The following is a 13,997-nucleotide window of genomic DNA, read 5'->3' as shown; positions in this document are numbered from 1 at the left end:
AGTTTGAAAAGTATGTAGAATATGTGTAAAGGAGAGTCATTGCTAACCTTGAAGGGTCTGTTGGAGAGGGAGGGGCCCGTTAAGACTCTCTCCGGGATGGAGGTGCTGTACCATTTTTGCCCTCTCCTTCTACTTGGGCAGTGTCAGCAAGCACACCCCACCCCAGAGCTCTCTGAAGCGTCTCAGAAGCCAGCAGGTACACCCTGCCTGGCCCCACACTCTCCCACTACCTCGCTAAAGCCAGCAGTTCAAACCAAGGACATATTAGACCAGACAGACCTAGTAGATATGTACAGAAAACTCCATCCAAAAGCAACAGAATACACATTCTTCTCAAGTTCACATGGAACATTCTACAGGAATTCTATCAATCATATGTTAGGGCATATAACAAGCCTCAATAAATTTAGAGAAGACTGAAATTATATCAAGTATCTTTTCCAACCACAATGGTATGAAACTAATAATCAAGTAGGAGAAGAAAACTGGAAAAATCATAAATATGTGGAGAGTAAATAACATATTACTGAATAACCAATGGGTCAATAAAGAAATTAAAGCAGAAATAAAAAAATAACTTGAAACAATGAAAATGGCAATACAACTTAACAAAATCTACAGGATGCAGGAAAATCAGTTCTAAGAGGGAGGATAATAGTGATACAGGCCAACCTCAGGAAACAAAAAAATCCCAAACAATTTAACTTTACACGTATAGGAACTATCAAAAGAACAAAGCCAAAAGTTTATAGAAGGAAGGAAAAAATAAAGGTCAGAGCAAAAAGTAAAAATAAAATAGAGACTAAAAGAAAGGATCAACAAAACTAAGCTTTGGTTCTATGAAAAGATAAAATTGACAATCTTTAGCTAGATTCACCAAGTAATAAAGGAAAAGAGCTCAAATAAATAAAATCAGAAATGAAAGAGAAGCTACAACTGATACCACAAAAATGCAAAGGATCTTAAGAGACTGCTGTGAACAATTATATGCCAACAAATTGGATATCTAGAAGAAACAGATAAATTCATCCTATATAATAAAAGGCTAATATGCAAATCGACTGGACGGCAGAATGACTGGTCACTATGACACACACTGACCATCAGGAGGCAGACGCTCAACGCAGGAGCTGCCCCCTAGTGGTCAGTGCACTCCCACAGGGAACGCTGCTCAGCCAGAAGCAGGGCTCACAGCTGGCGAGTGTTGTGGCAGTGGTGGGAGCCTCTCCCGCCTCCACAGCAGCACTAAGGATGTCCGACTAATATCCTCTGAGGGCTCCTGGGCTGTAAGAGGGCACAGGCCAGGATGAGGGACCCCCCCACAAGTGCACGAATTTCGTGCACTGGGCCTCTAGTAGAAACATAATATTTTAAGACTTAATCATGGAAAAATAGAAAATCTGAATAAACTGATTATTAAAAAGGAGATTGAATCAGGAAACAAAAATATCCCAACAAACAAAAGTCCAGGGCCAGATGGCTTCAAAGGTGAATTCTACCAACGTTTAAAAGGAAGATTTATACCTAGCTGGTTTGGCTCAGTGGATAGAGCTTTGGCCTGTGGACTGAAGGGTCCCGGGTTTGAGACCAGTCAAGGGCACATGCCCAGGCTGCAGGCTCAGTTCACAGTGCGAGGCATTCAGGAGGCAGCCGATCAATGATTCTCTCATCATTGATGTTTCTATCTTTCTCTCCCTCTCCCTTCCTCTCTGAAATCAATAAAAATATATTTTAAAAAATAAAATTAAAAGAAGACTTAATACCTATACTTCTCAAAGTCTTTCAAAAAATTGAAAAGAAATGAATGCTTCCAAGCTCATTTTATGAGGCCAAACCAGACAAGGACACAGATACACAGAAATTGCAGGCCAACATAGATGAACATAGATGCAAAAATCCTCAACAAAATATTAGCAAACAAAACATGCACCATGATCAAGTAGGATTTATTCCAGTGATGCAAAACATCTGCAAATCAATCAATGTGAAACATATTAACAAAATAAAGGGTAAAATTATATAATCATCTCAACAGATTAAAAAAAGCATGTGACAAAATTCAACATCCATTTATAATAAAATCTCTCAAAAGAAGTATAATGTATCTCAACATAATAAAGATCATATATAACAACCTACAGATAACATCATACTCAATGGCAAAAAGGTCAAAGTTTTTTCTCTAAGATCAGAAACAAGAAAAGGATATCCACTCTCACCACTTTTATTCAACATAGCATTAGAAGTACTAGTCAGAGCAATTAGGCAAGACAAAAAAAAAAGACCTCCACTTTGGAAAGGGAGAAGTCAAACAGTTATTCGCAGATGATATAATTTTATATATAGAAAACCCTAAAAACCTCACCAAACTATATTACAAAGCTATATTAATCAAAACAGTGTGACAGTGGCATAAAAACAGACACATAGATCAATGGAACAGAATAGAGAGCCAAGAAATAGGCACATGTATATATGAACAATTAATTTATGACAAAGGAGGCAAGAATATATTATGGGGAAAGGATATTCTCTTTAATAATGATGTTGGGAAAACTGGACAGCCACAAGCAAAAGAATACTATCTTTCACCATACACATACATACACACACACACACACAAATAACTCTAAATGGAATAAAGGTTTGAATGTAAGATCTGTAATCCTAAAACTCCTTAAAAAAACCACATAGGCAGTAAGCTCTCTGACATTAGTCTTGGTGATGGTTTTTTTGGATCTGACTCCAAAAGCAAAGGCAACAAAAGCAAAAATAAATGGAATTACATAAAAAACAAAAAGTATTTGCACAGCAAAGGAAACCATCAACAAAATGAAAAGACAACCTACAGAATGAAAGAAAATATTTACAAATCACATATCTGATAAGGAGTTAATATCCAAAATATATAAAGTAATCATACAACTTGATAGCAAAAAGAAAAAAATTAAAAATGTGCAGAAAATCTAAATAGATGTTTTTTCAAAAAAAGATCTACAGATGGCCAACAGATACGTGAAAAGGTGTTCAACATAATTACCAATCAGAGATATGCAAATCAAGACCACAATGTAATTTCATTTTATACCCGTTAGAATGGCTATTATCAAAAAGTCAACAAATAAAGTGTTGGCAAGGATACAGAGAAAAGAGAACCCTTGCACATTGTTGTTAGAAATATAAATTGGTGTAACCACTATGGAGAACAGTATGGTGGTTCCTCAAAAATTAAAAATAGAATGACAATATGATCCAGAAATTCTACTTCTAGGTATTTAAACAAAGAAAATAAAAACACTCATTCAAAAACACAGATGCACCCCTATGTTCACTGCAATATTATTTACTGGTGGCCTGGTGCACAGATTCGTGCACATTGAAAGGAAATTAATTAGAAGAAAGATTCGTGCAGTAATTACATTACTGCAAAAATTACATGTCAAAATAGTATATAAAATATACTATTATAAAATTAAAACACACATGCAATTGGCACCAGAGAGAGCTTTATATGCATCGCACATGCACGAGTCAAAATTTATTTTTAAATTGCTAGTGTGCATCATGTGTACCGGTTGGTCGGTTGGTTGGATGGATGGACGGATGGTCACTTAGCCTTTTATATATATATAGAAAATAACCAAGCTATAAAATCAACCTAAGTGTCCATCAATGGATGAGTGGATAAAGATGATGTGATGTTCATCAATGGATAAGTGGATAAAGAATATATATATATAATGGAATACTACTCAGGCACAAAAAAAATGAAATCTTGCCATTCACAACATGGATGGACCTTGAAGGTATTATGCTAAGTGAAATAAGTCTGACAGAGAAAGACAGATACTGTAGGATGTAACTAATATGTGGAATCTAAAAATAAAACAAATAAACCAACAAACCAAAACTCATAGATTTAGAGAACAAAATAGTGGTTGCCAGTGGGGAGGGAGATGGGGTGGACAAAATGGGTGAATGAGATCAAGAGGTCCAAACTTCCAGTTATAAATAAGTCATGGTGACGTAATTTACAGCATGGTGATTATAGTCAATAATATTGCAGCGAATATTTAAAAGTTGACAAGGGAGTAAATCTTAAAAGTTCTCATTACAAGAAAGAAAAAATTTTGTGTAACTGTATGGCGACAGATGGTAACTAAACTTATTGTGGTAATCATTCTGCAGTGTTTACAAATATCAAATCATTGCATTGTACATGCAAAACCAATATAATATTATATGCCCATTATACCTCAATAAAATAATAAAATAAGGCTAGAAGAGTGCTTTTTTTTAAAAAAAAAAATGAAAACTGAAAGAGAGCATATAGTAACACTTTATTATCACCATTGGTTTTTTCTCAAAATAACAGGATTGTAAATTAATTACTCCTTTATTATGCTAAGGTTTGTGGTTCCATTTTGCTCTAACAGATAAGGATGACTCCTAAAGCAACCTGAAAATTTTACATCTTTTATAAGTCAGTACTGTGATTCCTTAAATAAGGTAAACTCAAACTCCCAGTATAGACTGCAACACAGACACGAATTTGCTTTAATTATATTTTAGCTACAGAGAAAAGTACAGAAAGTAAATATATACCTAATTTAAAATGTGCAGAGACAGAAATAAGAAACTTTCACACTTTCCCCGGGAGCAAGAGGTTTCTAAGTGTCATTCTCACCTGCAAAGCCTCCTAATCAAATCCTCAGGTTTTCTTGTTATTTTTCTGGGAAAATCCATTTTTTCAATTCCTTTGAGAATCAAATTGTAGGTCATCATTTGGTCCGTCCCGGAAAAGGGCGGGCTAGAGAAAAGACAGCACAGGACACTAGGCCCAGGTTCTGAGGCACATGTACAACTAACACCTTCTTCCCTCCCCCGCCATTATCTCCTTCCTCTCTCCCTCCCTCCTTCTCTCTCTTGCATTAGTTGCTCTATGACAAGTCTGGAGAAATGGTAGAAAATAATTTCACATCATTGAACAAATTACACATATACCCATACAAGTAATTGCTCAGGTATTGATAATCGCTAAAAAGAAAAAATAAAGTGGGAGGTGACCGAAAATGACAGAGAGGTGAGATTTTTTTTAAAGACAGAATAGATACAAGAAACTTCTCTCATAAGTTGACAGTGGAGCAGAGGTATGAATGAAGAGAAGGAGTGAACGAACCACACCTTTAACGGTGGTCAGAGGGTTCCAAGACAGCAATACAAAGGCCATGGGTCAGGATAGGTATGGGTTGTTCTTGGAGCAGTGAGGAGGGCAGTGCTGCCAGTGGAGACAGTAAGCAGGAGAAAGGGATATAGGAGACGGTTGCAATGTTATATAGATCTATTGGGCTATGGTAAGGACCTGGGATAAGTTGTGAGTCAAATGATCTAATTTACAGCAGCCATGGTAAGCTTTTTTTTTTTTCCCCTCTCTTTAAAGTGTGGGCCATAAACTGTGATGGTGATAGTGGTGGAGAAAGGCAGGCATGGCAGCCTGGACTAGGATGGTAGTGGCGAAGGTGATAAGATGTGGTTGGATTCTGGATTTATTTAGACAGTAAAGCAAACAGGACTAGCTGGTAGGTGAATGTGGTGTGTAAGGTAGAAAGAAAGAATTCGAGAATGATGGCCAAGTGTTTTGACCTACTGAATGAAGCTACACTGACTCTAGAGCAAAAGAATAGCTGGGGTGGGGTGTGGGTGCAGGGGTGCAGAGCAGATTATGAGGAATGCAGAGTCATGTTTGAACATAAAATAGAGATGCTAAGCAGGCAGCTGAATTTCTGTGTCTGACATTCATGGAAGAGCTTAGAGCTGGAGATATGATTCTGGGAAGTCACCAGGCGGTATTTAGGATCCTGGAGCTTGATGATCACCCAGGGAGTGAGTAGACCAGTGATGGCGAACCTATGACACGCGTGTCAGAGGTGACATGCGAACTCATTTTTTTGGTTGATTTTTCTGTTAAATGGCATTTAAATATATAAAATAAATATCAAAAATATTTCTTTGTTTTACTATGGTTGCAAAGATCAAAAAATTTCTATATGTGACACGGCACCAGAGTTAAGTTAGGGTTTTTCAAAATGCTGCCACGCCGAGCTCAAAAGGTTCGCCATCACTGGAGTAGGTGGAAGAGAGATCAAGACAAGAAGTGGCCCAATACTTAGCGGTCAGGATGATAAAGGGGACCCAGGAATGGAGACTGAGATGGAGCCACCAGTGTGGGAAAAGAAAGGGGAGAGAGAGAGGTCCTGTGAAGAGAGTCCTTCAAGGAAAGAGTTACTAAGATGAGAAAGAAAGAACTGGGAATTGAATTTGAATACCGTTTTAATGCATACACTTTGCTTTTAAAAACACTTCCTAATCTATTCTACTGTGTCCTTTAATATTTGAAAAATAACGATGACTTCCATGAACTGCTTGCTGTTTCTCAGTCATGCCTGAGAACTCTTTGATGCTGTGAGTCCCCACTCTGGGTAATAAACTTGTAATTAGGTCAGTGTGCTAACGTTCAGCAATCTGTTTCCCCTATAAAGAAAATGAGGTAGGAAACAAAAACATGGCTATAATATTTTCAACTCGTTTATATATTTACAACTATATTGCATTTTGTTTTTTAGTTATTTTCTCATTTTCATTTATCTCCTGACTCTAGAGTTCAGGGCATGTAAAATTAATTTTTCTTGTGCTCTACCCTGAAAACCTTTACCAACTTTTTTATGACAGCTCAAGCCACCTTAGCAACTCCAAATTATTGGGGTTTCCTCCCCACTTCCTTATTCCCTCATTTGATTTTCCTTCACCTTTAACAATTTATCCCAGTTGGTGAAGACTGAAATGTTTATTCTTCAGTGACCTAAGGGAAATATCATGTGTCTCTTAGAAATGCAGCTAACAAATTTTCCAGGGATGAGAAAACAAATTCATGAAATAGAATTCCTTGTTTCAAGACCTTAAGCGACTTTCTCTCTGAGTGACTATCTGGATATTCTTCCCTTCTTTCCTTCAAAATTTTAAGCAATGAATATCTGAAATTTATTACAGATAATATAATCTTCCATATCTGTTTGCTCAATGCATACTGACAAGGACATAGGATGTAGTCACGGGTAATTGAACATTAAAATTTGTAGTGTAAAAAGTTCAAGAAGATTCCGTAAAACTCATTTTGTAAAGTATGTGCTGAGACTTGAATTCCCATCAATGGGCTCATTCTGGTATTTTCTTATGCCATTCCACATGCAAATCCTCCCTGAAATTAAGACTCAGAATATTTGGTTATAAAGGTTTATAAGGATAGGCAAATCAGTAAATGAAAAATTGAGGTACAGAATTGGAAAGATAACTGATCCGAATCCGGTGGGTATGTCCACGCACTATGCTACATGACATGTATGTAATGGAAAATGCATCACATTTAGTCAGAAGATCTGGGATGAAATCCTCAATCTTAGGCAGGTAGCTCACTGCCCTGGTCTTCTAATCTATAATATCTAAATCATAAAATAATCAAAATTTAAATTGTAAAAAAGTGATAAAGTTTCCTGCTTTAGCTTCCATGCAAGTTTTTACACAGGTAAGTGCTCTGTAAACTAAAATATTTTACAAATATGAGTTGATATTACATATAGCCTATATATGTATGTGGGTGCGCATGTGTGATCATAAATATGTGTGCGCATGTTGAATATTTGGAATCTTGGATTCATTAATATACTCCTTAATCTCTTTGGGAATGACAATTCAATTTGAACTGCTAAAACCTCTGCTGTGTCATGTCTCTGTTAATTAGCACCTCTAGAAAGCAGATGACAAGGGGAATGACATTTAATTTCAGCAATGTTGCTTTCTCTTAGCATTTCTGGTTAATGATTTATTGGGAAGATAGAAGAACATGGCTAAATTTAGTTTAATTGATCAATGAATTCAACTGAAACATGATTACTATTTTATCAATTACAAAACTATACAAAAGAAAACAATAACATAGCCTACAATTTCAATTCCTTTTCTTATTCTTATGCTGAATTATCAAAACCTTCACACACTTAATACGTTATCTACCTAAGAGGGCATGCCATTCTAGGTAAACCATAGCATTCTGTGCGCCTTTCTTTTGCCTTCCTGCATCTTTTCCCTACATTATAAACTAGCAAGCATACTATGTGTGAAATAATGTAAAGACGAAAAGGCATCACATTCCAAAATGTTAAGCTCATAAATCATTAGTTATTTTGGCACTTCTCCGAAGAAGAGGCAGAACACAACTTGAAAGGACTTACTTGCCAGTCAGGAGCTCATACACTAGAATTCCCAGGGACCAGAAATCCACACTGAAGTCGTGGCCTTTGTTGAGAATGACTTCAGGGGCTACATACTCTGGGGTCCCACAGAATGTCCATGTTTTCTGTCCAGATCCTATTTTCTTAGCAAATCCAAAGTCAACCTGGAAAAGAATGTCAAGGAAATTTTCAGAGACCATAAAAACTCATGTTCCTCTTTAAGTCTCCCCTTAACTTCCCCCATTTTCTTCTACACTCTCATCCTTCCCTACACACACACACACACACACACACACACACACTGACACTTCTGGTTATTCTTTTGTAGGGCCAAGTGTAAATCTAACTACACTGGAGTGCGTTCCATGCACACACTTCTGCACTCAGAGCCCCTAGAGAAAAGCTTCAGCAAGGGGAGACCAGAACACCACACATGCAGCTCAGAGCAAGCAGGGCTAAAGTTATTTTCAAATCAATGGCGGCGTTCATTGGGAAGAGGCCAGAAGGGGGAAGCAATGAACTTGAAAGTCCATCAGAGAGGAAAAAATAATAGCAGGATTGAGAGTTTGGGAAAAGACCACTGTTGAAAAGAAGGGGGTTTAAAATTCTCAACAGTCTTTAAAAACTATTATGCACAATGTCTGTACCCTCTCAATTTTGACAGTCCAAAGAAAAAGCCAGGATCATCCCAGCTGACCCTTGGCTGGATTCTATACACTCTTAGGGTTGTGGTGGTGAATAGTACCTGCATTAACTTATTTATTCTGAATATAATATTAATTCAGCCGGCACCCAGTATAGGCCAGGCTCTGTGCTAGGTGTACAGATACAGAGTTGACTAGGAGAAGCTCAATGTGTTGGGAATACTGATCCATATGTGATTAATATTATGTCGTGTAATACATGATATAGTAGAAGATGATGCCAGCTCAGAGGGCTAAAAGAACATATATCTGGAGCATGAGGAAGAAGGTTGGGGAAGATGCCAGGTGGTGGCACCGGAGCTTGGCCCTGACTAATGATTAGGCACTTTCCCAGGCTAATGAATGGCTGCTATCCTCCTCTGCCTTTTCAGAATAGGCCCCTCCACTTCTCTGAGACTCTATTCAATGGACTTTGTGCACAGAATAGAGACAGGAAAGGAGGCTGGAGCGACAGAAGCCCCACTCACTGAATCAGGGCAGTGTCCACGACTGACACTCTGCCCTGTAAAACAAACAGTCGGTTTCCTTCCCCAGGGGTTATTTAGCACATACTTTTCATCTTCAATACATACAGATATTATTTTAATAAAACTGCCCTCCACCTCCCTCAAGTAAACAGACACACAAATTATACCTGGGCTTCAACATGCACATTTTAATAGCTTCATTACCCACACTATCTCAATAATATGGCAATAACCTTGGCCAAGAACCTAAATAAATCAGGTCAGCATATCAAAATAGGTCCTCACTTAGAAAAGTCGGAGTCAGTGAACTCTGAAATGCAGTCCTCATTTATTCACCCAAACAGTAACATTTAAAATCTTCATGTTTACCTTACATAAATCTTAGAAATTTACCTTCTTACTAATACTTTTTAGTATTTATCACACAATAGCATGGGTTTCCTTATTAGAAAAAGGGAATTTAAACAGCCTAATTAGAAGTGGGCTTTTGCTGTTTTCTTCAGCTACATAGAGTGACTCACAGGATTGTAAGAGATGGCTGTGGATATTATGAAATTAAAATTTGTAACCAGCTGAGATTAGCATATCTACTTATTCCTCAGAGAAAGAGCCATTATGAAAATCCTAGGTAATTTTATGAAGACTCAAGTTTAAGAGCCAAGAAAGCAATGCTTATGCATTTTTTAATGTATGCATATGTGGAAATATTATATTTTCTTGTTTTGTAACAGCTTTTCAATTCATTTTATAATTGCTATTTTTCCCCTTTTATGGAGATTGGAAGTTTATTAGATGTTTAGGAGAATTTTTATAGCTCTAAAAGTTGTAAATTTTAATTTAAATAGCTGGTTTTGCTTTTATAATATCTGCATGTTGGCCCAAAGAGATGGCAATAGTTCCATTAAGATTTAAAGACTTGCCCTAGCTAGTTTGGCTCAATAGAGAGAGCATCGACTTGCGGACTGAAGGGTCCCAGGTTGATTCTGGTCAAGGGCACATGCCTGAGTTGCAGGCTTGATCCCCAACAGGGGGCATGCATGAGGCAGCCAATCAATGATTCTCTCTCATCATTGATCTCTCTCTCTCTCTCTCTCTCTCTCTCTCTCTCTCTCTCTCTCCTTTCCTCTCTGAAATAAATAAAAATGTTTAAAAAAAAAAAGATTTAAAGACTTGCCCGGCCGGCATGGCTCAGTGGTTGAGCGTCAACCTATGAACCAGGAGGTCATGGTTCAATTCCTGGGCAGGGCACATGCCTGGATTGTAGACTTGATCCCCAGTGTGTAATGTGCAGGAGGCAGCTGATCAATGATTCTCTCTCATCTTTGATGTTTCTCTCCCTCACTCTCCCTCCCGCTCCGAAATCAATAAAAATATATTTTAAAAAAGTTTTAAAGACTTATGAAAAGTTACCTCTTTTTTTTTTTATATCCTTTGAGCTTAACAACTTTATGTAGTCAGAGGAAATTGACATGCAGACCTATCCATATTAGATTTGCCTAATATGCCCAGATCTTCTGATGTCCAATTTTCTATATATTTTCTATAAAAATTCACACTACCTCTGTCTTGTACAACCATGGATACCGCCACAAATCCTGTCTTTTTTTTTTTTAACCCTCCCTCTTCTGGGCAACAGAAATGTAAGCTCTTTATTCATTCAACAAATGTTTGTTGACTACCACTATGTAGCAAGTGTCAGGATATAGACAAGGCCCCAGTCCTCCTTGAGCATACATTGAAGAGAAAGAGAACAAACATGAAAATGTGACACCATACGTAATAATGTCAGATAGTAGTGACATATGCTATGAAAAAACCTACAGCAGTATTAGCTACAGAAAGCAACCAGGAAACGCTTCTCTGAGGAGGTAGCATTTGAGTAGACTTCAACAGAAATTTAAGAGAACTAGGAAAGAGCTCAGTAAAAATCTGAGCAAGAGTGATTCTGCCAGAGGAAGAGCTAGCGCATAGCCCCCAGCCTTTGGGAACACCCATGGCAAGTTTGAGGACAGACAAGAAGACCAGTGTGGCTGGGCCATATGTAGTAAACTGGTAAGCCACACGAAGAGTTTTAGATTATTTTCCCTAGGAGGCCATTACAGTATTAAGAGAAGGGGTATGAAAGGCCTGGCTAATGTTTTAAAAGGATCATTCCAGAAGACAAGAAAAAACATACCACTTTGAAAAATTCTACTAGCAAAACTGAGCTCTCAGGAAGAATGTCTGGAGAAGCTGCACACAGGTCTTTTTCTTTTCTCTATTAAATCCCCATTATTAAAGATAGTTTATATTATGCTGGAAAAACATGACGTCTCCAAAGATTTTAAGAAACTAGGAGGTTTTAAGATGTTTCTAAATCTGCAGTGATGACTGCATCCTTCCGAAATAGAAAAATTAGCATGTGGCTTCCTGGAGCTGGTGTCCAGTATTAGCTTTTCCCCAGAAGTTTCTCTCTGGGTAAGTAAATTTGTCAGATATTGGTTCTCCTGGTCGCTTAAAAAATGGAATCAAAATGACCAGTCTAATGAAGCCCGAGGATTCATGGACACATAACATTCCAAAAAAAATATAGTTATGTGGCATTTTGAGGGCACTTACTTTGCCCAAGTCTAGACAAGGGTAAAATGGAATCTGTTCATCCCATCCGCCAACAGGCAACAGTGGATGGCTTCCCCTGGACAGAAGTGAGAGCGAGGGAGGCTAAGGGATAAAATGGGTGAGTCCTTCAGGAATGGGTGTGGGGGCATGGTGACTCATCTGAAATACTTGTAATGTTTAGTAGAATGTGGGCAAGATGAAGAGAAACTTGGCGTGCGCACGAACAAACTGGGGAAAAAAAATTGGAGGCTCATCTGATATACCACCACCTCTTTGAGCAAGATTTACAGAACCAATTTCTTTTCTCCCATGAGGTTCTTTAACACTATTTATATTCCACAATTACACCCCTTAAGGAAGCATCCTCTAGTTGTGTGACCAGCTCCTTCCTTGAGAAGAGGCATTATATCTTACCCGTTTTGTACCCCCTACAGAGTTTTAATACAGCAGATGCTCAACACATTTTTAGTGAAGAAAATATGAATAAAAAGACTGCTATTAACATCAGTTTCAATAACATATTTATACTCTTTAAAACAGTGTTACAATTTTGTGAGCTAGAAACTATCATCCTAAGTTAAAGGTGAGAAAATTAAAATGTAGGAAGGTCATGGGTATCTGAGGTGACACCTGAACAGGTTTCAAAGGGAATATTATCATAATAAGTGAATTGATGATGAAGTAGAAGGTATTTAAGGGAAAAGAATTGGCATATGTTAAGCACTTCAGTGGGAAAAGCTTGATTTAATAAGCTTTTATCATTGAACTAGAGGCCCGGTGCACGAAATTCATGCATGGGTAGGATCCCTAGGCCTGGCCAGTGAGCAGGCATGATCTTTGGGGTGACCAGCAGGGCGATCAGGGGCCCCTGCGTTGAGCATCTGCCCCCTGGTGGTCAGTGCATGTCATAGTGACCAGTCGTTCCATGGGTCGTTCCACCATTTGGTCGATTTGCATGTTAGGCTTTTATTATATAGGATAAGAACTGCTTACAATGGTCTGGAAAAATAATATAGATGGAGCATATGACTACTTTATTTTTAAGTAAGGAAATCCTTGCTACATATAAAATATTGGGACATGTATTCAAGTTAGAAAGCATGATAATAAAAACACCCTGTACCCTCTACCAGTTTAATAATTGGAACAGAACCATGTGGAAACCCTATGTGCTCCTCTCACAGTGTCTTCCTGACCATTGCCAAGAGGTCACCATTACCCTGAGTTTTGTATTCATCATTTGCTTGCATTCATTTCTGATTTTACCACATAGATAACATGCTTAAATAATTCATAGTTCTCATATTTAAAATTTTTAGATAAATCTTATATCGATTATTGGTCAAATTGCCTCTTTTCACTTAAAATCACACATATGATTTTATAAATTTATTTTATAAATTTAATAAAATAAATATTATAGCACATTTATTTTTACTCTGGATCATACTCAATTGACACAGCATGATTACGTTTGTCTATCATGCTATTGCTAGACATTTGGATTATTTCTGTGTTCTACTACAAAAATGCTTCTATTAACATCATTTTCCATGTTTCCTAGTGGACATGTGTAAGACAGTGAAATTGCTGGGTCAAAGATGTGGTATCTTCTATTTTACTAAATATTGTCAAGTACTACACAATGTCTAGAAATAAACCTAACAAAAATGTAAGAGGTTTGAGAAACTTATACAAATTTATAGAAAGGCATTAAAAATAATGTAAATAGGCTCATTCTTCTTTCTTCTGGGCACAGAGCTAAATAACATAACCCAGCTTTCTTTGTGCTGGTTGTGACCATGCGGCTCAGTCCTACCTACTGAAATGTGAGCCCATTTCTGTGCACCACCCTCAGACATTGGCCATCTCCATGCCTGTGGTCAACAAAGAGCAGATTTGAAGTTGGCAGAGACATAAGATGGAAGGAGCCTGGGTTCCCT

At 37.6% G+C, this 13,997-nt stretch overlaps 1 protein-coding gene across 2 annotated transcripts in view; it reads right to left on the bottom strand.

The window, feature by feature from the left end:
- Positions 1–13,997, bottom strand: part of PRKG2 (protein kinase cGMP-dependent 2) — a gene marked incomplete at its 5' end in the record, with an annotated part of 83,449 nt that overhangs the window by 11,963 nt on the left and 57,489 nt on the right. For both annotated transcript variants that reach the window (XM_081095507.1, XM_081095508.1), the window contains 2 exons: positions 4,688–4,810; positions 8,286–8,449. In XM_081095507.1, coding sequence (XP_080951633.1) covers positions 4,688–4,810; positions 8,286–8,449 — 287 coding nt within the window. The remainder of the gene's footprint in view (positions 1–4,687; positions 4,811–8,285; positions 8,450–13,997) is intronic.

Source organism: Myotis nattereri (genome assembly GCF_964212035.1).
Source record: "Myotis nattereri genome assembly, chromosome: 1".
Classification (NCBI taxonomy): domain Eukaryota; kingdom Metazoa; phylum Chordata; class Mammalia; order Chiroptera; family Vespertilionidae; genus Myotis; species Myotis nattereri.
This window is presented reverse-complemented; position numbering and strand designations above follow the sequence as displayed.